The sequence below is a fragment of the Dendrobates tinctorius genome, unplaced genomic scaffold (genome assembly GCF_039654945.1).
Source record: "Dendrobates tinctorius isolate UK_male_01 unplaced genomic scaffold, ASM3965494v1 ptg000254l, whole genome shotgun sequence".
Taxonomy (NCBI): Eukaryota; Metazoa; Chordata; class Amphibia; order Anura; family Dendrobatidae; genus Dendrobates; species Dendrobates tinctorius.
In genome coordinates, this window is record NW_027361921.1 from 12,801,027 (window position 1) to 12,824,782 (window position 23,756).

The 23,756-nt window shown below is 43.5% G+C and overlaps 1 protein-coding gene across 6 annotated transcripts in view; it reads right to left on the reverse strand.

Moving 5' to 3' along the window:
- Window positions 1-8,943: 8,943 nt before the first annotated feature.
- The window catches only part of HIBCH (3-hydroxyisobutyryl-CoA hydrolase), a 536,626-nt gene continuing 521,813 nt past the window's right edge, over window positions 8,944-23,756 (reverse strand). For all 6 annotated transcript variants that reach the window (XM_073558177.1, XM_073558173.1, XM_073558174.1 and 3 more), the window contains one exon: window positions 8,944-9,154. In XM_073558177.1, coding sequence (XP_073414278.1) covers window positions 9,039-9,154 — 116 coding nt within the window. In that variant the 3' untranslated portion in view covers window positions 8,944-9,038. The remainder of the gene's footprint in view (window positions 9,155-23,756) is intronic.

Here is a 23,756-nt window from a genome sequence, read left to right on the forward strand (position 1 = left end):
TGCATATATGGGGTATCAGCATACTCAGGACAAATTATACAACATTTGGATAGAATTTCTCCTGTTACCCATGGTAAAATAAAAAAAACTGGATCTGAAGTAAAAAATTTTGTGAAAAAAAGTTAAATGTTCATTTTTATTAAACATTCCAAAAATTCCTGTGAAGCACCTCAAGGGTTACTAAACGTCTTGAATGTGGTTTTGAGCACCTTGAGGGGTGCAGTTTTTAGAGTGGCGTCACTTTTGGGTATTTTCTATCATATAGACCCCTCAAAGTAACTTCAAATGTGATGTGGTCCATGAAAAAATGGTGTTATGGTGTTGTAAATATGAGAAATCACTGTTTAAATTTTAATCCTTATAACGTCCTAACCAAAAAATTTTTGGTTCTAAAATTGTGCTGATGTAAAGTAAACATGTGGAAAATGTTACTTATTAAGTATTTTATGTGACATATCTCTGTGATTTAAGGCCATGAAAATTGAAAGTTGGAAAAATGCAAAATTGTAAAAAATTTTGCCAAATTTCCGTTTTTTGTTTTTTTTTTACAAATAAACGCAAGTCATTGTAAAGAAATTTTACCACTATGATGAAGTACATGGGGTCCATGGAAGTATTCCAGAGTTATTACCTCATAAAGGGACAGTAGTCAGAATTGTAATAATTGGACTGGTCATTAACATGCAAACCACCCTTGGGGGGTAAAGGGGTCAAATAGTAAGGTATATTTGCACTTAGGACCCTTGTCCTTTATGGGATAAAATATCCTCTTATTATATAAGTGGATTGTGTTCTAAGTCCGTTTATGCGAAATTACAGACCTAGTTTTCAGAGCTGTTATATTCCGCTTATAGCCAGATATATTAAGAGTCTAAGTCACAAATAGGGCAATGACATCAATGGACATGCGCACAGCGCATCTAATAGACGCCGGCTAGAGAGATGAAGTGTAAGACAGGTCACAATGCGCACGCACGCTATCAGCGGCCATTTTCTTAAAGCACAAATTCAGAAAGAGAGGAGACGACCCAGGTACAAAAATAACATATAGTCCTGCATATCATCCATCATCACTGAATATTATGTCTACAACTTCCGAACTATATGCTAAATAAGGTATGGAATTATTGCAAAAAAAAGAAAAATAGGAAAAAAAACAAAAGAAAAATAAACAAAAAAAAAATGCATAAAAAAAGTCAGAAATATCCCTTAAAGAACAAAAAATATAAAAGTGAATAACACTACATACTGTCACAAAGACAGATTTTTGGCAGTTAATATATTACGTCATATAGATACCATAAATAGAACAGCTTGATGCAAAGTACAAATATAATACATGTGCAAATAGTGACAATAAAGTGCATAGAGTAATTTATCATTAGGAAATCTATATATTACAGTGACTTATTACGTGAGACACTAATATAGCTTTTACATTCATAAGCCATATAATGAGACAATAGAGTAACATAAAGACAAAAAAGTGTCATTTTTAAAAAAAATCCCATCCAAATGGCTGACAATATTGTATCCTTATCCTCAGACTGCAAAACTAGCCATGACGAGTGAGATCCCAAGCAGGCAGAATTAATCCATCAAGAGAGTCACATATAAAACGTTCAGACCAAATAAACACTAAATATAAAGACAAAGACAAACAATAACTAAATATCAAGAACAGAATATTGAGTAAATTCAATATTGTCTGCACCTCGGCGAATACCAAAAAAGCTGTGAGGACGAGGCACCCCAAAAAAATCCCTGAAAATACAACAAGCCAGTCACAGGAAGGGTACAAAAGTCAATTTTTCATTGAGGCTTTTAGGGGACATGGTGTCTAGGGTGGCAATCCACCTGCACTCACATTGAGCGAGAATCTGTTTAAGATTGCCACTAGAGTTGCGCGAAACAGGTTGGCCAAATTCGTAAGTCGTCGACTTATGCCAAAGTCGGGTTTCGGTCGGTAAAACAAGCGCCAAAGTCGGATCTCCCAGAATGCTTGCACATGACTTTTTCCAGCCAATGAGTAAGGACGAACACTGTGGGCAGCGAGATGACATGTGCAGCGTCCGGGGAGAAAGAGAGAGAGATTTCGCCACCTCTAGGGTTAAAGTCTGCCGACTTTGCTTACCCATTGACTTGCATTGGGTTTCGTGTTTCAGTCTGACCACCGACTATTCCGATAGTCGGCCGATTTCGTTCGACTCGACTTTTGAGAAAGTCGGGTTTCATGAAACCCGGCTTGACCCTAAAAAAAGGCAAAGTCACTCATCTCTAATTGCCACCCCTAACACCACCATGAACACAGTCAATTTCCCTCACCTTCAAGCCACCGGGGTCAGACCTGTGACATTCCTGAAGTGTCTTGGTACTGTCTTATGCGTAGAAATGTCAGACACCTCTTTCGTTGCCAAGATGTCGCGCACATGCTCATGAGTCCTAATTTTTAATTCCCTAGATGTGAGACCAACATATATCAAAGGGCAGGGACAGGTAGCGTAGTAGATCACATACAAGGTGTTACAAGAGATATACTCACGGATGCTAAATTCCCTGCTCCTATCAGATGACGTGAAGGTCCCACATCTAAGTATATTTGGACAGTTATAGAAACAAGAGAACCATAGGAGTTTGAATAAAATTACAAAAGTTTCTTTATTAATATATAATGAAGTTAAAAGACAAACATAAATAAAAAGATGTGTTCTACCAGACACTCAATACAACATATATACACACCGTTGCCTTATGTCAGATAGTAATATATCCTGGGAGCAATCCTCTAACACATACCTAACCTAAACACCCCAGTCTCCCATGTAATAAATCAAGCTACCATTAAAGCTGTCCATGGGGACCATACGGAGCAGTGTGAAGGTTCTTCTCGTTTGCACCACACCACAATAGAGTTAATTTCATATCATATCAGCAGTCATTTGTGGAAAGGAGGAAGGGGAAAAGCTCTACTATGGTTCTCTTGTTTCTATATGATGAAATAGTGGAGTTGCATGTAGTGGCAAAGTGTATTACACTTTGCACACTCTACAATGAGTCTGGTTTTTGGTGTATAAAGTATATTTGGACAGTGCGCGGTGCATTAAGGCAGGATGTAGACTGGCTAGGTCAACAGGAAGGGGTGACTTATTGAAGCCATCTAAGAAAAGAATGGAGGTGGAGGAGTATAGGTTGAGTTACATTTCCTCATCTAATTGCCACTGGGATCGGATCCGTGAGATTATGACTAAACATTGGCCGGTGTTGCACACAGATGCTGTTTTGGCAGCTCACTTACCACAATTTCCACACATGACACAGAGGAGAGGCAGGAATCTAAAGGACCATCTAGTAAGAAGCCATTATGTAGCAAAACAGTCAAGACTATTTCATTCTGGTGGCCCGAGACATGGCTGCTTCCCCTGTTGGTCATGTTTGGCGTGACCAAATATACTTAGATATACGCATAGCGTATTGACGCCAGCTGGGGTTCTGTGTGGGCGGCCGCGGGCGCATGCTCCACTTATATTGGCGTGTCAGTTCCCTATAAATAGTGCAATATGACAGGACTCCTCTACTACCTCCCCTTTGAGAAAGTCATCACGCAAAATGCGCGTCAGGGGTCACAGGAAGGTCATCCTCCAGTCCTGGCTGATTATGGGTGAGCAATTGTTTAGTGGCATTATCATGTTTTAGACTGAAACCTTGGTGCTTTCTTACTATGACACCTCAGTGATACCATGCAAATGATAGTCTTTGCACCTTGGTTCGATTGCGTAGATACTGTGGTACAGTAAAGGGTGTTTTACTGGATGGAAGATATGTTTCTCCCAGTAGATTAATGTTTGGCTGGGTTTTTCCCTAAAGACGGGACCTGCGATGATGTCAGGGTCACGTGATCAGCCCATGTGATGTCTACCTCACTGGTGGGAGGGGTTAGGCCCTATGTAATGGAGGTTGGTAATTGCCACAGTGTGAGTGTGTTTCTGGAGGCTACAGGAACTTGTGTCGACTCAGCCTGAAACTTGTATACAGGATTCCCTTGCTGCAGGACTATAGCAGCAAGACTCGGAAGAACCCCGGGAATGGCACCTGGCGGATGCTGCAGGACCTGGCAGCCGCTTAGTTACGCCCGTCCCATGCAAGGGGTGAGTCTGGGACCAGTGGTTCTCCAAGCTGGAGTATGTGTTTGATTTTCCTTATGTTTTGTTAAGCTGCTGGTTACTGAGTGACATTAAAACCACTGGAATTGGACTTTATGCCTGCGAGTTGCCTCGTTACTGCCGCCCGGCTATTGCCTACCAGAGCGAATCCCTACAATTGGTGGAGAATGCAGCAGAAGCAGTGAGGCCAGGCTATTTTGATTTTTGATTGGTACCCCAGCCTATGTCCTGGGTGAAACGAGTGGCAGAGACCCAGGCGGGGAACTTTCCAGAAATGGAGGCCACGGTAAAAGCGCTCACACAGGCTATGCACCAGCAACAGGCCATGCGGCAGCAGCAATAGGAGGCCATGCGACAGCAGGCTATGCAGCAGCAGCAGGCAACCAATCAGCTGTTGATACAGCATATCATGACAGCACAAGCAAAAGGAGCTGACAGGGGAATCCATGATATTCGGAAAGCGGTTCGTACAGCGATTCCTAAAATGGAGAAATCGGACGATGTGGAGGCGTATCTGATGATGTTCGAAGGAGTCGCTGAGAGAAGCTCCCCCGGGACCATTGAGCAGGTGTCCTCGCTCTGTTTCTGACCCCAGGACCGTTGAAAGCGTATCAGGACCTACCCCCAGAGCAAAGGGTGGACTACACAGTCAAGGGTGAGATACTGGCACGCCTTGGGGTAAATGTGTTAGTGCGGACCCAGCGGGTACACAAGTGGGTGTTTACCCCCTCCAAGCCAGCCCGGTCCCAGTATTACGACCTGTTGCACCTGTTACAAAAGTGGTTGCAGCCTGAAGTGTTGTCCCCCATGGCCATGCTGGACCGCATAGTGACTGAAAGATTTTGGAGGGCCTTGACCCACTCCCTCCAGACCTGGATCAGACAGGCATCCCCTACTAATGCCATGCAGATGATAGACCTCATAGAAAGGTATGGGGCTACCAAAGAGTTACAGGGAGGGACCCCCGAAAGGTAACAGGAAGGTTCCCTAAGTCCCTGCCCCTGGTTCAGCGAGCGGAGTCCAGGAAGGCCGCTCCGGACTTATCTGGAGAAGTAAGGAGCCCCATAATCTGCTGGCGGTGCCAGGAACCAGGTCATATGAAAGCTGATTGCCCCCACCTGTCTGAGCCCATGGACACCAATTTTGGGTACCGCCAGTCCCACTATGACGAACCAATGTGTGCAATGGGCACCCCGAAAGGCCCTAATATGGAACATTTGTGTCAGGTGGAAGTGGAGGGCACCCCGGCTGTGGCCCTATTGGACACAGGGAGTCTTGTAACCCTGGTACGAGCCAGCTGGATACACACCAGCTGTCATGCTCGCCATGCCTGTCATGTCTGCCATGTCTGTTTTTCCTCATGACCCCTGGAGCGGTGTGCACGCGCATCTCATGTCTGCTATCCTCTGCATGTTCCCTAGAGCAGTGTGCACACTCACCTCATGACTGTTGAGCTGTGGGATGCCTGTGTTTCTGCTCTGCCTTCTGTGATCGTCTCGTGATGTCTAGAACCCGATTATGTGTCCTTCCTATGTTCCAGCAGAAGCTGGTTCTGCATTCATCTCTGCATGTCTGGAATTCTGATCATGTGACCTGCCTAGGTTTCAGCACTGGTTCTGCTATCATCTCTGCATGTCTGGAATTCTGATCATGTGATGCGGTCTAGGTTTCAGCATTGGTTCTGCAATCATCCCTGCATGTCTGGAATCCTGATCATGTGACTGCTCCCTGTGATCCTGGAGGACTGAACTGGAAGTTCTTCCCTGGTCCTGACCTGGAAGTGGAGGTGCTATGCCCTATATCAGACTGCCCCTTCCTATGCTCAGGGCCTGAGTATTGTGTTGCTTCCCTGCATGGCTGCTTGGTCTGCTGGGTCGCTCCCTCTATTCTGTGCCCTTGCACTTTGCTCTGTCATGCTTCTCTGCACACGCTCCGTGCTCATATTCCGTCTCTTGTCTCGTGTTGTCCTTCGTGCTTTGTTTGTCCTCGCTATGCTTCCTTGTTATGCTATGTTCTGTACCCTGTCGTGTCTCTCTACACGTGCAGGCCTCTGCTCTGTACCCTGTCGCTGATGTGTCTCTCTACACGTGCAGGCCTCTGCTCTGTACCCTGTCCCTGACGTGTCTCTCTACACGTGCAGGTCACCATTCTGTACCCTGTCCCTGATGTGTCTCTCTACACGTGCAGGCCTCCGCTCTGTACCCTGTCCCTGACGTGTCTCTCTACACGTGCAGGCCTCCGCTCTGTACCCTGTCCCTGGCGTGCCTCTCTACACGTGCAGGCCTCCGCTCTGTACTCTGTCTAGTCCCAAGGCTCTCCCTTGGCCCGGCTCTGGGCTTCGGCCTACGCTCCGCTGCTAGACTCTGTCCCTGGTGTGTCTCTCCACATGCGCAGGCCTCATCTTGTACTTTGCCCCTGGCATGCCCTCTGCATGCGCAGGACTCTGCCTCTTACCCTATGCCTTGTCTCTGATGTTTCGTGCGCCCTTGCACTTTTTGTACTAGGCTTTTCCTTGCTGTTTCGCATGCGTCTCTGTCCTGTACCTTTGCCTAGCCCTGCCTTGTGGCTCCGTGCCCTCTGGTCGCCCTGTGCCTGCCTGTTGTGCCTCAGCCGTGCCACCTCTAGTCGTGCCCGCCTGTGTACCTCAGCCGTGCCCAACGTCCAGTGCTATAGTGGTTACCGGCTGTGTGAGCCGCAGCTGTGCAGCCTCTAAGTCGTGCCCACCTGCTTATGCCAACGTCGGTACCGCCTGCCGGTGCCCCAGCCGTGGTTTCCGTGCTCCCTTGCACGCACGCTGGTTTTCGCACTGTGCCTTTTCGTGCTACTCTTGCACAAAGTCTTTTGCTTACTTTGCTCTGCTCTGAACCCTGTCTTGCCTGCCGGATTCCGTAACCTGCCGACCGCTGCCAGAGGTCCGGACCTAGATGACTGCGGCCTGATGTCCGGAGCTGATTTCCGCAGTCTGATTCCTAGACCCTGTTGGTCGATGCCAGCACCCCGGATTCCGATGCCACCATACCCTATCTTGGTCCCTGGCGTGTCCTCTGCACACGCAGGCCTCCGTACTGTATCTCTCCCTGGCGTCTCTCTTCGCACGCGCAGGCCACCGTCCCTGTACCTGTCCCTGGCATGCCCCTTAGCATGCGCAGGCCTCCGTCCTGTGAACCTGACCCGGGCGTGTTCGTTCACACGCATCCTGTTTCTAACTTTGTCTTGTCTCCTTGCATGGAACCCTGGTTTGCTTACCGGATGTCCAGAACCTGCCGATCACCTTCAGAGCTACAGAACCTGATGTCCTGGTTGATCGTTGCCTGCTGTCCAGAGTTCGATGTCCTCGTGCCTCTGTCTACCATCTGCACGTACCATGCTTTGGACCTCGGCGTGCTCTTGTATGTACCTTGCTCTATGTACTCTGTGTATTCAAGTTTTGCACCTGTTATACCCTGAAGTGTTCCTCATGCCTTGGACCTCGGCGTGCCCTTGCACGCATCTTGCTTTATGTACTTTGTGTGTTCACGTTTTGCACCTGTTGTACCCAGAAGTGTTCCTTAATGAAGTTTCCTTGAACTAACGTCTTGTCTTGTTTCCCTGAGCCGGCCGTCTGGTCCAGATGCTGTGGTGGCTCACCCCCTTGGTCTTGCCCCTGACACTCCCTGTATAGGGGGTGGATTCTCACTAGGTCAGCTCGCCCTAGGTGGGTGGGTGCCACGGCCCAGAGGGTCCACTCATTCAAAAGGAAAACGATTCAGCGTAAGCTGACGCTCGTCACAGGAGCATTGCGGGTTTAAGTCTCCTAATCTCGGCATGCTTAGCATGTCAATCTCCGCAAGGAGAAACGATACTTCTTGGATAACATACAACATTATAAATTCATACACCAGTAAAACCAAAATCAATATTATACCTCTAGATGAATTTCTCAAGGGTGTAGTTTCCAAAATGGGGTCACTTGTGGGGGGGTTCCACTGTTTAGGTAGATTAGTGGCTCTCCAAACACAACATGGCATCTGCCATCAATTCCGGCCAGTTTAGTGCTCCAAAAGTCAAATGAGCTTCCGAGCCCTCCTGCGCACCTAAACATTAGTTTTCCGTCACAGGGGAAATTCCATAACAAATTGTGGGGTCCATTTTCTCCTGTTACGCTTGTGAAAATGAAAAATTTCAGACTAAAAGAACATTTTGGGGGGAAAAAATTAAATTTTCATTTTTTACTTCCACATTGCTTTAATTCGTGTGAAGCACTGCAGGGTTAATAAAGTTCTTAAATGTACTAAACAGGGGTGCAGTTTTTAAAATGGTGCCACTTTGGGGAATTTTCTTTCACATAGGCCTCTCAAAGTCAGTTCAAAAGTGATGTGGTCTCAAAATATATTGTTTTTTGTACATTTTGTTGGAAAAAATTAAAAATTGCTGATACACTTAACTCTTCTAACTTCTAAACAAAAAATAATTAGGTTTTAAAAAAATATATGCTAATATAAAGTAAACATGTGATAATTGTTATTTATTAACTATTTTGTGTCATATAACTATCTTTATTAATAAAAATTAAATGTTAGAAAAATTGCAAAATTTTCAAATTGTTTTGTCAAATTTTCAATATTTTCATAAATGCTAGTCATATTAACCTAAATTTACCATTAACACAAAGTACAATGTGTCATGAAAAAACAGACTCAGAATCATCTGAGTAAGTTGTAGCGTGAGCTCACTGTACCTTCTTAGGCCTGGATGACATTAGTGTCGACAATGTACTATACAGATTATAAATGAAAACCATATCCCAACTGTGAACATAGCTTTACTCCTTATATTTGCATGTCATAGTGTTATCAAAATTGACACATTCATTTAAACACATGTATTGCTTTATTTAGATTAAAAGATCAGGTCATTTTTGCCAAGGGATGCAAAACAGCTGTCTAGGTATTCATCAGTCACATCTTCTAATTGCTCTGGCTTCCACTTTGGATTCTGATCTTTGTCAAGCAGAACTGCAAAGCACAATAAACAGAAATGATAAATTACTTAGTTACTTACTATTAACATCAGAGTAAATGTTTTGCCAAATTCCAGAAAAAAATCAAAACAATATAAAGAAAAATCTAGATATAGAGGAAGCCACACACAAGGTAATCTGTAAGGGGAGGAAGCAAGTAGGTAGTGATGAGGCATTAGATAAATACAGAAAATTAAATAAACTCTGTAAAAAGCAAATCAAGACAGCAAAGATTGGGACAGAGAGACTCATTGCCAGAGAAGTAAAAATAATCCCAATATATTCTTTAACTACAAAAATAGTAAGAAGCTAAAAAATGATAGTGTTGGCCTCCTTAAAAATAGTCTGGGTGAAATGGTTGATGAGGAAAAAGCCAATATGCCGAATGACTTTTTTTCAACAGTATTTACACAAGAAAATCCCATGACGGATAACATGATCAGGGATAAAATTCTCCATTAAATGTCACCTGCTTAACCCAGCAGGAAGTACGGCGGCGTCTAAAAATCACTAAAATTGACAAATCCCCAGGCCTGGATGGGATAAAACCCCGAGTACTGAAGGAATTAAGCACAGTCATAGATAGACCATTATTTTTAATCTTTAAAGATTCCATAATAACAGGGTCTGTACCACAGGACTGGCGTATAGCAAATGTGGTGCCAATATTCAAAAAGGGGACAAAAACTGAACTTGGAAATTATAGGCCAGTAAGTTTAACCTCAACTGTGGGTAAAATCCTGGAGGGTTTTCTAAGAGATACTATACTGGAGTATCTGGAGAAGAATAACCTCATGACCCAATATCAACATGGGTTTACAAGGGACCGTTCCTGTCAGACTAATCTGATAAGCTTTTATGAAGAGGTAAGTTCAGGACTTGACCAAGGGAATGCAGTGGACGTGGTGTACATGGACTTTTCAAAAGCTTTTGATACGGTGTCACACAAAAGGTTGATACATAAAATGAGAACAATGGGGATAGGGGAAAATATGTGTAGGTGGGTTAAGAGCTGGCTCAGGGATAGGAAACAAAGGGTGGTTATTAATGGAGCACACTCGGACTGGGTCACGGTTAGCAGTGGGGTACCACAGGGGTCAGTTTTGGGCCCGCTTCTTTTTAACATATTTATTAATGACCTTGTAGGGGGCATAGAGAGTAGAATTTCAATATTTGCAGATGACACTAAACTCTGCAGGGTAATCAATACAGAGGAGGACAATTTTATATTACAAGAGGATTTATGTAAACTAGAAGCTTGGGCTGATAAATGGCAAATGAGCTTCAATGGGGATAAATGTAAGGTCGTGCACTTGGGTAGAACGAACAAGATGTATAATTATGTGCTTAATTGTAAAACACTGGGCAAAACTGTCACTGAAAAAGACCTGGGTGTATGGGTGGACAACAAACTCACATTTAGTGGCCAGTGTCAGGCAACTGCTGCAAAGGCAAATAAAATAATGGGATGCATTAAAAGAGGCATAGATGCTCATGAGGAGAACATCATTTTACCTCTATATAAGTCACTAGTGCAACCACACTTAGAATACTGTGTACAGTTCTGGTCTCCGGTGTATAATCAAGACATGGCTGAACTGGAGCGGGTGCAGAGAAGAGCGACCAAGGTTTTTAGGGAACTAGGGGGTCTGCAAAACCAAGACATTATTACACTTGGGGTTATTTAGTTTGGAAAATCGAAGGCTTAGGGGTGATCTTATTACAATGTATAAATATATGCGGGGACAATACAAAGACCTTTCTAATGATCTTTTTACTCTTAGACCTGTGACGGGGAGAAGGGGGCATCCTCTAAGTCTCGAGGAAAGAAGGTTTAAGCATATTCACAGACGCGGATTCTTTACTGTAAGAGCAGTGAGACTATGGAACTCTCTGCCATATGATGTTGTAATGAGTGATTCCCTAATAAAATTTAAGAAAGGACTGGATGCCTTTCTTGAAAAGTATAATATTACAGGGTATATACACTAGTTTCCTTAATATTGCGTTGATCCAGGGAGCTAGTCTGATTGCCATATGTGGAGTCGGGAAGGAATTTTTTTCCCCAATGTAAAGCTTACTGTTTGCCACATGGGTTTTTTTTGTCTTCCTCTGGATCAACATGTTAGGGCAAGTTAGGATATGATATGGGTTGAACTAGATGGACTTAAAGTCTTCCTTCAACCTTAATAACTATGTTACTATGTTTGGAGAGGAGTTAAATCCACAGCAGAGTCAGCGAGGAGGGGGGAATTATACCTTATCAATGTCAATAAAGAGGAGATCCTTCATTGACTATGGAAGGAGGAGCAGTACAGGGATAACGTAAATACGCTATGTATAGCAGTTGCACAGGCTTAACAGCAGCAAAATAACATTAACTATTTAATAAAGACCAGATATAAAATACCTTACAATTGCATTTAGAAAGTAATCAAATAATAGAAACAAATTAGGTGCAAATGAGAACATAGCCATTAGAGAAGTGCTTCTCAAACTGTGGGGCTGGCCTCACCAGTGAAGCACCCTCTCACTGCTGGTAAAGCTCAGATGAGGAATCAGTATTAGTGATGAGCGAGAATACTCGGTAATGATCGGTACTCGCCCGAGCATTGCTGTACTCGTGATGCTCGGGCGAATACAGCGATTTCCGGGTTTGCTCGGTAGGAGCTCGGGTCCCTGCCCTCCATGTTTGGCGCTCTTTAGAGAGTCAATCAACATGCAGAGTTTGTCTGCCACGCACTGTAATGTCGCAGCCATGTTGGTTGTTGCATTACAGTGATTGGCTGGCAGCACAGCGTCATCAGGTCTATATCAGACCTGTCACTGCCCTGCTCATTACATTCAGCTCTGGAATCAGATAGTGTAGGGAGAGTTGCTGCCAAGATAGGGTCATATTTGGGGGTTTCAAAGTTAAGGCCCCGTCACACACGGCGATCTCGCTAGCCTGATCGCTGATTTTGTGACGCCACTGCGATCTCCCCAGCGAGATCGCTGTGTGTGACGGGGATCGCTGATCGTCCAGGATTGTCCTTGGCCGTTTTTGATCCCTGGTCTCCCGCTGGCCAGCGCGCATCGCTGCGTGTGGCAGCATGACCAGCGATCCGTGACGCTGAACGCTGGTTTCTAATGTAAACATCGGGTATCCAGTAGCTGCGGCTCCTGGATACCCGCTGTTTACCTTGGAAACCGGCGTACATGCTGGTTTCCAAGGTAAACAGCGGGTATCCAGGAGCCGTGCAGCTTAGATACCCGATGTTTACATTAGAAACCTGCGTGTACCCCGGTTTCCAAGGTAAACATCGGGTATCCTGGATACCCGATGTTCACATTAGAAACCAGCTTGCTCGCTGGTCCTGATCGCTGGAGGGGCTGTCTATGTGACAGCTCACCAGTGATCAGCCTAACGATGTCCCAGCGATCCCATCCATGTAGGATCATTGGTGGGATCGCTGGGACATCGTTATGTGTAATGGGGGCTTTAGTGTGGATATACCACAATTGAATACACAAATCCAGCTAAATCAACAGTCCTTCTAAGGACTAATTACGGGGTATATTGCAGTGCTAGGTAGGCAGGGAGTGTATGTGGGTATATACATATCTGTTATGAATGAGTCACCGAAGGAGGAAAAAACAAAAATACAAGCTAAGTCCAGAAAACCGGAGAGGTTGGTAGCTATTGGATTGCAGACCCCTGATCCTATCCACAACAACTAACAGTAGCCATGGGGGGTTCCTACGAAGCCCTAGACCCCTCGATCACAGCCGGAGAACTAAATAGGCCTAAAGAAAGAAAGGGAAAATCTAAACTGCCCCAGAGCAGACCCCAAAGCAATAGGCAGCTCCCAACATATGACGGTGAAGCAAGATGAAAACACTAACACAGATAGAAAGATAGGTTGAGAAAACGATGGGGCCCAAGCTAACTAAAAAGGACAGGATAGAAAAGCTGGTGTCTGCAATCCGCAAAAAACCCTACCAAAAAATGTCCCAACCGTCTGATAGGAAAAACAGGCCCTGAAGTCGCTAGGACTTCAAAATGACTATATCAGCACTCAGGTAAATTCTGAAGACAGAGCAAAGAGGCAAACTGAGCAGAGACAAAAATGGAACTCAGCACACCCCCGACCGGGGATGGCTGAACTCCAAAAAACAAGGTAAACAAAACAAAAATAAGTTCAATAGCAGAGCAAAAACTTATCTTTGGGAAGCAGGAATCAGACTGGTCTCCAAGAATCCAGCAAGGAAATCACCAGTGACTCAGAAGGGCGTCGGCTGCCTTATATCCAGTCAGCAGTTCCTGTTACCCAGTCATCATCTACCTTCCTTCACCAGAAGAGGGAGTTCATCAGACATCGACGGTGAAGGGGAAAATGAACTCACAACACATATCAGTGTAGGGCATGCAGGCACTGTATGTGGGTATATAGATATCACTGCTAGTCAGGCAGGCATTGTATGTGGCATACTAAATTGCATACATCAAGAGGGCCCATTCCATTACTGTCTGCTGCTGCTGCCTATTACATATATTGACCGTATATACACAGCCCCAGGTATCAGTGGCCAGGAATATTTTTTTTTTTGCATCAGATTCCTGATTATTTTATTCAAAAGCAATCCAGAGAGCACTTTTTTCTCCATTTGCTTGTTGACACTGCAGAATACAGCCAGATCCTTTTCACAGTACAGCGTGAAAATCCAGCTATTTTAAATGGGTTTGCCCGTCCCAGCGATCACATCTGAGTGCGCAGGAAATTCTGCCATTTTTATGGTACTGTAAAATTTTTTTGGAGTGTCTTATACAATTTCTTGACACCATTTTGCTGCCCAATAATATTTAGCTGCCAAAAAAATATTTAGCAACAAGGTAGATATTATCCACGGGGTTTTGTCCACCACACAGATCGCATATCATTGCGGTTAAAATTGTGCCATTTCAGGCCTCCATAGAATTTTGTTTTTGTTGTGTCTAAGCCTACTTATTAACACACTTATACTGCCTCAAAAAAAAAATACAGGCCAGATATTTGAAAGTGTGGTATTTCCGTCACACGCCTCATCTATCTGTGGGCTAAAATTTGTGGCATTTCAGGCCTACATTCAACTGTTTTTGCTGTGTGCTACCCTAGTTCTTGACACTATTTTGCGGTAAAAAAAATAAAAATACAGGCCACATATTTTACAGTCTGGTATCTCCGTCACATGCCTCATCTATCTGTGGGCTAAACATTGTGGCATTTCAGGCCTCCATTCAACGGTTTTTGCTTTGTGTTACAGGAAAATAGTGTCAAGAAGTAGGGTAAGACACAGCAAAAACAGTTGAATGGAGGCCTGAAATGCCACAATTTTTAGCCCACAGATAGATGAGGCGTGTGGTGAAGATACCAGACTGTAAAATATGTGGCCTGCATTTTTAATTTCTTACAGGAAAATAGTGTCAAGAACTAGGGTAAGAAAATAAAAATACAGGCCACATATTTTACAGTCTGGTATATCCGTCACACGCCTTATCTATCTGTGAGCTACAATTTGTGGCATTTGAGGCCTCCATTCAACTGTTTTTGCTGTGTGTTGGCCTAGTTCTTGGTGTGTTACCCTAGTTCTTGTCATGATTTTCCTGTGAAAAAAAAACGAAAGACAACATATTTTACAGTGCAGTATCCCCGTCACAGGCCTCACCTATTTGTGGGCTAAAAATTGGAGCATTTTTTGGGCTCAATTGAACTGTTGTTGCTGTGTCTTAGCCTTTCTATGCATTTTAAAAAAAATACCGGCCAGATAATTAAAAGTGGGGGATCTCTGTCACAGGCCTCACCTATATATGGGCTAAAAATTGGGGCATTTTTTGGGCTCAATTGAACTGTTGTAGCTGTGTCTTAGTCTAGTTATTGACACCAGTTTGCTTACAAAAAAAAGTGTTACCTACAGGCCAGATATTTTAACCCCTCTTTGCCATTGGACGTACTATTCCGTCCATGTGACCTGAAACTTAATTCCCATGGACGGAATAGTACGCCATGCCCTTTAATGCGACACTGAGACTTAAGTCGCGATGATCGCATTTAAATTCTGACGCCATCTTATCTGTAGGAAGATGATGTCGGCATCCCATGCTGTATCCCCACCCACCCGGCCTCTCGATCGCTGTAATTGGCTGTTCAATTCTGAACAGCCAATCTCAGCCTCTCTCATTGTTTCAGCCAATCATATTGGCTGAAAACATTGAGGTCCCTGTTATGATTGGGTCACTGAGGAGGAAAGCAAGACCAAGCTAAGCCACAGAAAACCAGAGAGGTTGGTAACTAAGCGGATTGCAGACCCCTGATCCTATCCACACAACTAGCAGTAGCCGTGGAGCGTACCTACGATGATTCTAGATGCCTCAACACAGCTGGAGAACTAAATAAGCTCAAAGCAAGAAAGGGGAAATCTAAACTGCCCCAGAGCAGACCCCAAAGGAATAGATAGCCCCCAAACATATATTGTTGGTGAGACAAGATGAAAACACAAACACAGGTAGGAAAATAGGCTGAGCAAATGATGGGGACCACACTAACTAGACAGGACAGGAAAGGAAAGACACTGTCTGCAATCATGCAAAAAGCCCTGCAAAAATGTCCAACACGTCTGATAGAAAAATACTGAAGTCACTCGAATTCGCCCACTATATCAGCACTCTGGCATATTCTGAAAGCAGAGCAAAAAGAGGCCAATCTAATAAGGGACAAAAACAAACTGGCACAAGCAGTAACATAAAAATGGAAATTCAGCGCAGCCCCATCCGGGGCTGGCTGACCACACAAAACTGAATAGACAAAACCAAATCAAATGTGAACAATAGCAAAAGAACAGTTAGCTTGAGCATGCAGGGACTGAACTGGAAACTAAGACCTCAGAAGGCAGGAAAAAATCACTAGCAGGGATAGAGGGAGTCAACTGTCTTAAATCCAGTCAAAAACTCCAGATGTCCAATCGTCCTCCTCATTATCAGGTGGCAGGCCTCTGTTAATTAGATCAGCTCCATTACCTCCTGTAACCACCAGAGGGAGCCCGGAAAGAGAACTCGCAACCCCTCTGTCAATACAACCAGCTTCACTACCTTCACTAGCAACCAGAGGTAGGCCAGAAAGTGAATTCACAACAGAACCCCCCTTGAGGAGGGGTCACCGAACCCTCATCCACGCCACCAGGCCGATCAAGATGGGACCGGTGAAAAGCATGAACCAATCTATCGGCATGAATGTCAGAAGCAGAAACCCAAGAATTATCCTTCTGGCCATAACCCTTCCATTTGACCAAGTACTGGAGTCTCAGTCTAGCCAAACGAGAATCCAATATTTTCTCTACCTCATATTCCACATTGCCTTTAACCAATACAGGGTCAGGAGGTGTTGCCATAGGAACTACTGGCTCCACAAACCTCTTCAAAAGAGATTTATGAAACACGTTATGGATCTTAAACGTAACTGGAAGAGCCAATCGAAAAGAAACAGGATTAAGAATCTCCAAAATCTTATAAGGTCCAATGAATCTTGGCTTGAATTTTGGAGACGCAACCTTCATAGAAATATTCTTTTACAACAACCAAACCATATCACCCACTTTAAACCGGGGACCAATGGTCCTATGCCGGTTGGAAAACTGTTGGGCTTTTTCCTGAGAGGGACAACTTATCCACTACTTGGTCCCAAATCTGCTGCATTCTCTCTACCACAGTGTCCATACTTGGGCAAGTCGAAGATTCCACTTGCCCTGAAGAAAATCGAGGATGAAACCCAGTTACAGAAAAAACGCGACATCAAAGTGGCAGAACTAGCTCTATCGTTTAGCGCGAATTCGGCCAAGGGCAAAAATGAGACCCATTCATCCTGATCAGCAGATATAAAACATCTCAAATATGACTCCAAAGTCTGGTTTGTTCTCTGTCTGCCCATTGGTCTGAGGATGAAACGCAGAGGAGAAAGATAACTGAATTCCCAGATTGGAATAAAAAGTTCTCCAAAATCTGGAAACAAACTGGACTCCTCTGTCCGACACAATGTTCTCAGGAATCCCATGCAACCAAACCACATGTTGTAAAAACAAGGGCACCAAATCTGAAGATGGCAACTTTGGGAGTGGTACAAGATGGACCATTTTAGAAAATCTATCACAAATCACCCAGATAACAGTCATTCTCTGAGAGTCAGAAAGATCAGATATAAAATCCATTGAGATATGGGTCCATGGCCTCTTGGACACCGGCAGGGGCATCAACAACCCACTAGAACGAGAACAGGGTTTAGACCGAGAACAAATCCCACAGGACTCCACAAAATTCCTGACATCACGTGATAAGGCAGGCCATCAAAAAGACCTACTCACCAAATCTCTGGTACCAAAAATACCTGGATGACCAGCCAACGTGGAGCAATGAATTTCAGACATCACTCTCTTCCTCCACTGGTCAGGAACATACAATTTTCCCATAGGGCAACGCTCAGGTTTGTCCTCCTGAAATTCCTCCAGGGCGCGTCTCAAATCGGGCGAGATGGCGGAAAGAACTACCCCCTCACCTAGAATGGCATTAGGCTCGGTCACAATAAGAGAATCTGCAAAGAAACTCCTAGAAAGGGCGTCCGCCTAAACATTCTTAGTGCCCGGAAGAAAAGAGACCATAAAATTAAAACGCATGAAAAATAAGGCCCACCTAGCCTGTCTAGGATTCAAGCGTTTGGCCGATTCAAGATAAATCAAATTTTTGTGGTCGGCGAGGACCACAACTTGATGTCTAGCTCCCTCCAACCAATGTCTCCACTCTTCAAATGCCCATTTCATGGCCAACAATTCCCAATTCCCCACGTCATTGTTACGATCAGATGGGGAGAATTTTTGAGAAAAGAAGGCGCAGGGATTCATTTTAGAAGTCACCAGATCTTTTTGGGACAAAACAGCTCCTGCACCAATCTCAGAAGCATCTACAGTTGTGGCCAAAAGTATTGACACCCCTGCAATTCTGTCAGATAATACTCAGTTTCTTCCTGAAAATGATTGCAAACACATTCTTTGGTATTATTATCTTCATTTAATTTGTCTTAAATGAAAAAACACAAAAAGAATTGTCCTAAAGCCAAATTGGATATAATTCTACACCAAGCATAAAAAAAGAGGGTGGACGAAAGTATTGGCACTGTTCGAAAAATCATGTGATGCTTCTCTAATTTGTGTAATTAACAGCACCTGTAACTTACCTGTGGCACCTAACAGGTGTTGGAAATAACTAAATCACACTTGCAGCCAGTTGACATGGATTAAAGTTGACTCAACCTCTGTCCTGTGTCCTTGTGTGTACCACATTGAGCATGGAGAAAAGAAAGAAGACCAAAGAACTGTCTGAGGACTTGAGAAACCAAATTGTGAGGAAGCATGAGCAATTTCAAGGCTACAGGCAATTTCAAGGCTACAAGTCCATCTCCAAAGACCTGAATGTTCCTGTGTCTACCGTGTGCAGTGTCATCAAGAAGTTTAAAGCCCATGGCACTGTGGCTAACCTCCCTAGATGTGGACGGAAAAGAAAAATTGACAAGAGATTTCAACGCAAGATTGTGCGGATGTTGGATAAAGAACCTCGACTAACATCCAAACAAGTTCAAGCTGCCTTGCAGTCCGAGGGTACAACAGTGTCAACCCGTACTATCCGTCGGCATCTGAATGAAAAGGGACTGTATGGTAGGAGACCCAGGAAGACCCCACTTCTTACCCCGAGACATAAAAAAAAGCCAGGCTGGAGTTTGCCAAAACTTACCTGAAAAAGCCTAAAACGTTTTGGAAGAATGTTCTCTGGTCAGATGAGACAAAAGTAGAGCTTTTTGGGCAAAGGCATCAACATAGAGTTTACAGGAGAAAAAAAGAGGCATTCAAAGAAAAGAACACGGTCCCTGCAGTCAAACATGGCGAAGGTTCCCTGATGTTTTGGGGTTGCTTTGCTGCCTCTGGCACTGGACTGCTTGACCGTGTGCATGGCATTATGAAGTCTGAAGACTACCAACAAATTTTGCAGCATAATGTAGGGCCCAGTGTGAGAAAGCTGGGTCTCCCTCAGAGGTCATGGGTCTTCCAGCAGGATACTGACCCAAAACACACTTCCAAAAGCACTAGAAAATGGTTTGAGAGAAAGCACTGGAGACTTCTAAGGTGGCCAGCAATGAGTCCAGACCTGAATCCCATAGAACACCTGTGGAGAGATCTAAAAATGGCAGTTTGGAGAAGGCACCCTTGAAATATCAGGAACCTGGAGCAGTTTGCCAAAGAAGAATAGTCTAAAATTCCAGCAAAGCATTGTAAGAAACTCATTGATGGTTACCGGAAGCGGTTGGCCGCAGTTATTTTGGCGAAAGGTTGTGCAACCAAGTATTAGGCTGAGGGTGCCAATACTTTTGTCTGGCCGATTTTGGAGTTTTGTGTGAAATGATCAATGTTTTGCTATTTGCTTCATTCTCTTTTGTGTTTTTTCATTTAAGACAAATTAAATGAAGATAATAATACCAAAGAATTTGTGTTTGCTATCATTTTCAGGAAGAAACTGAGTATTATCTGACAGAATTGCAGGGGTGTCAATACTTTTGGCCACAACTGTATGGGAGTACCAAATGAATAATGGGAACTTTGGCTGCATGTAGCCATCCAGTACGTGGGGCCAAAGGTTTATTGAGGTGCGTATAACTTTGGGGCAGGGCAGGCCTTGCATTCAATGCATAAGCAAACAATATGGGAGTACCAAATGAATAATGGGAACTTTGGTTGCATGTAGCCATCCAGTATGTGGGGCCAAAGGCTTATTGGGGTGCGTATAACTTTGGGGCAGGGCAGACCTTGCATTCAATGCATAAGCAAACAATATGGTAGTACCAAATGAATAATGGGAACTTTGGTTTCATGTGGAAATACAGTACGTGGGTTGAAAGGCTTATTGGAGTGCATGTAACCTTGGGGCAGGGCAGGCCTTGCATTCAATGCATAAGCAAACAGTATGGGAGTACCAAATGAATAATGGGATCTTTGGTTGCATGTAGCCATCCAGTACGTGGGGCCAAAGGTTTATTGGGGTGCATATAACTTTGGGGCAGAGCAGGCCTTGCATTCAATGCATAAGCAAACAATATGGGAGTACCAAATGAATAATGGGAACTTTGGCTGCATGTAGCCATCCAGTACGTGGGGCCAAAGGTTTATTGGGGAGCGTATAACTTTGGGGCAGGGCAGGCCTTGCATTCAATGCATAAGCAAACAATATGGTAGTACCAAATGAATAATGGGAACTTTAGTTTCATGTGGAAATACAGTACGTGGGTTGAAAGGTTTATTGGGGTGCATTCAACTTTGGGGCAGGGCAGGTCTTGCATTCAATGCATAAGCAAACATAAGCTGATGGCTCTCTAAGAATAGTGAGGGCTGACTGCTGGTCCTATAAAAATTGACTTTCTGACTTTCAGAGTCCCTAGTTCATAGATGAAACAAGATGTGCCTGATGATGTGTCACACACCACATGGCCGCATAAGGTTGTAAAATGTTATAATGACATTTAGCAGTGAACGCATTTGTCTTGGTTGAAAGCAAAGCTAAAGTTGAAAAACGCTACGTGTGAACTTACCCCAAGTGGTGGAGGAAATTTTTGTTTTAGGTAATTTATTTTGCCTTACATACAAATCATTACCCTGGAAAGGATGTTCCTTAACATATTTCCCAGGAAATTCCATTCTGGTTTAATTTTTGTATGTTTTATTGTGCGCCTGTAAAAGTGGCGTAAGACTGACAACATTGTTCACAGCTGTGACCTGGGAGTCAGAAATGCTTCCAGGGGGTCTTCCCTATGATGTTCCCATGTCATTTGTGCACTGTTCCCATCGATTTCCGATGTTTTTAGACCCTAAAAAGACCCTCGGGGGGGGGGGGGGCGCCGGCAAAAATGCTTGGTTTTCCCATAGACTTACATTGGGCTTGTTGCTCGGGTCGAGCACTCGAGAATTCCAATTTGCTTGACCCGAGCAGTGAGCACCCGAGCATTTTAGTGCTCGCTCATCACTATTCAGTATTCAATAGAAGTGATTATAGTATGCACAGTTATATTTCGAGCTTTTGTAAATCTTTAGTTTAACAACATAATTAACTCATTTTTGCACTTATTTTAATGTTCTGAAAAAGATCAGGAAACAAAAAATGTAAAGCTGCATATTTTGACTTAAAGGGGTTCTCCAAGAATGTTCTAAAACTAGCAACCCATGCTAGTTGTGTGTCAAGGAGGGTTGCAGGCTGAAGATATACCACTCGAGACATGTATCTTGACTGTCAAAGGGGCAGCTTCTTGAACAAACATAATTGATCTGCTCAATCAGTCCAGGAGCAGGGCTGTAGAAATGAAAACAATTGAAACTTCTGCTTGGCTGGCGCAGCAGAACAAACTTTTTCCCTCCAGCTTCAATCTTGTTCTGACCTCACTTGTAAACCCATTCTGCTGAATCAGTCTGAGACCTTTACAACAGGTCACAGAGACTGAAAGGAAAAGCCCGTTCTGCTCAGTCTTTCATTTTTTTTTTTCACCTGTTAGTGCCCTGATTCGGGGTTGAGAGACTAGGTATGTTTGTTCACGATGCTGCTCCTCTGGCGGTTCAGACATGCCTCAAGCGTTATTTATACAAGATGGAAGCCATCCTGAAATATGACTGATGGGTTGCAACTTGAAGTATGTCACCTTGGACTTTTTTTTAACAATAGTCTCCGAGAACCCCTAAATGGGTTCCTTGGTTTAATTTTGCTTTAACTCTGCAGGATTACTGTACTTAAGGCTGTGTGCCCATGATGAGTTTTTGTGAAGTTTCTGAAGCTGCATATTTTCGCTGCGTCAAAAACGTAGCTATAACTGTTTCAGCAAAATGGATGGCATATATAGAAATCACATTCCCATTGTGCTTTTTTTTAACTTGGCGTAAACTGACCTGTGGTGCTTGTTTCACATCTGCAAAATGACAATTTCTTTTGCAAATACACATTTATGTGCAGATTTTTCCCACAAAATTGTATTAGATGCAGAAAATAAAACCGCATATGCGTTTTTAGTGCATTTCTGCAGCTGAAAATCATCAAAAGAGCATGTAATCCGTACACAACTCTATCAATAAAGTTCTTGCAAAGCCAAATACCAGGAAATACCAAAAACCGTGCAGCTTTGTTTAAAACAAGATATATCAATGAGAGAGACAAAACACAAAGCATCAAAAATGCATGTAAAAATGCAATGCATAAACTCAAGTAACCTAATGCAATAGGTGCAAAAATGCTACAGAAAATCTGCAACATCAAAAACTCACCAAAAGCTCATGGTGAGAACGTAACCTAAAAAGGGACTGCTGGACAAGCCCTTCTTAATTGTTGCAGTCTGGTGCAGAAAATAATATACCACCTGGACCAGCGCCGCTCCAGTGAGCCCCTCGATGCATCATTGGAAAAATAAGAAGCCAAGACTGCACGCATCAATACTTCTAAAAACACTTTCCTTATTCCATCTTCATTAAAAAGACATGAGCATAGGGAATTTCAGGGAAGGGAGCTGGAGCTGAGAGACCATGGTTGTTTTGCATATGATACGCTTCAACTGGCTTCTACTAATGTTTGCACATTACTGGTATGTAACAGTATTTCAGTATGTGTTATTATAGAAACAAGGTAAACAAATTAGCTATATCATGTTTAAAAGGAAGGATCCATTATTTTTAACCACTGCATAGAAATCAGACATATCATATAACATGAAAAGAGATGATGCAATTATATACAATTAGCATACACAGAAAATGTATATGGAGGAAGGAGGGATCCTTTTACTCATAAAAACGATTTACATCATTTTGATCATTAACGGCATGTTATCATGTACAGTGCCTTTAAAAAGTATTTATCCCATTTGAAATTTTCCACATTTTTAAACCTACAAACTTAAAAGTATTTTTAGGTATTTCATGTGACATTCCAACACAAAAGTAGAAAGTATTTGTTAAGTGTAAAGGAAATGATACATGGTTTTCTAATTATTTTAGAAACATAAATCTGAAAATTGTAAAGTGCATTGGTATTCAGCCCCCAGAGACAACAGTTTGTGGGACCATCTTACACTGCAATTACTGCTGTATGACTTTTGGGGTATGTGTCTACCAGCTTGGCACATCTAGAGGCTGACATTTTTGCCCACACTTCCTTGAAAACTAGCTCTAACTCAGTGAAATTTGATGGAGGCATCTGTGAACAGCAATTTTCAAGTATTGTCACATATTCTCAATGGGATTTAGGTCCAGAATGTGACTGGGCCATTCACACACACGAACAAGAACATGTTTTGAACTAAACCGTTATATTGTAGCTCTAGCAGTTTGTTTGGGGTCATTGTCCTGCTCGAAGGTGAACCTACTTCCCGGTCTCAATTTTTTGCAGCCTCTAAAAGGTTTTTCTCTGGGATTGTCCTGTACTTAGCTCCATCTACCTTCACATCAACTCTGACGAGCTTCCCTGTCCCTTGCTGAAGAAAAGCTTCCCCACAGCATGATGCTGCAACCAACATATT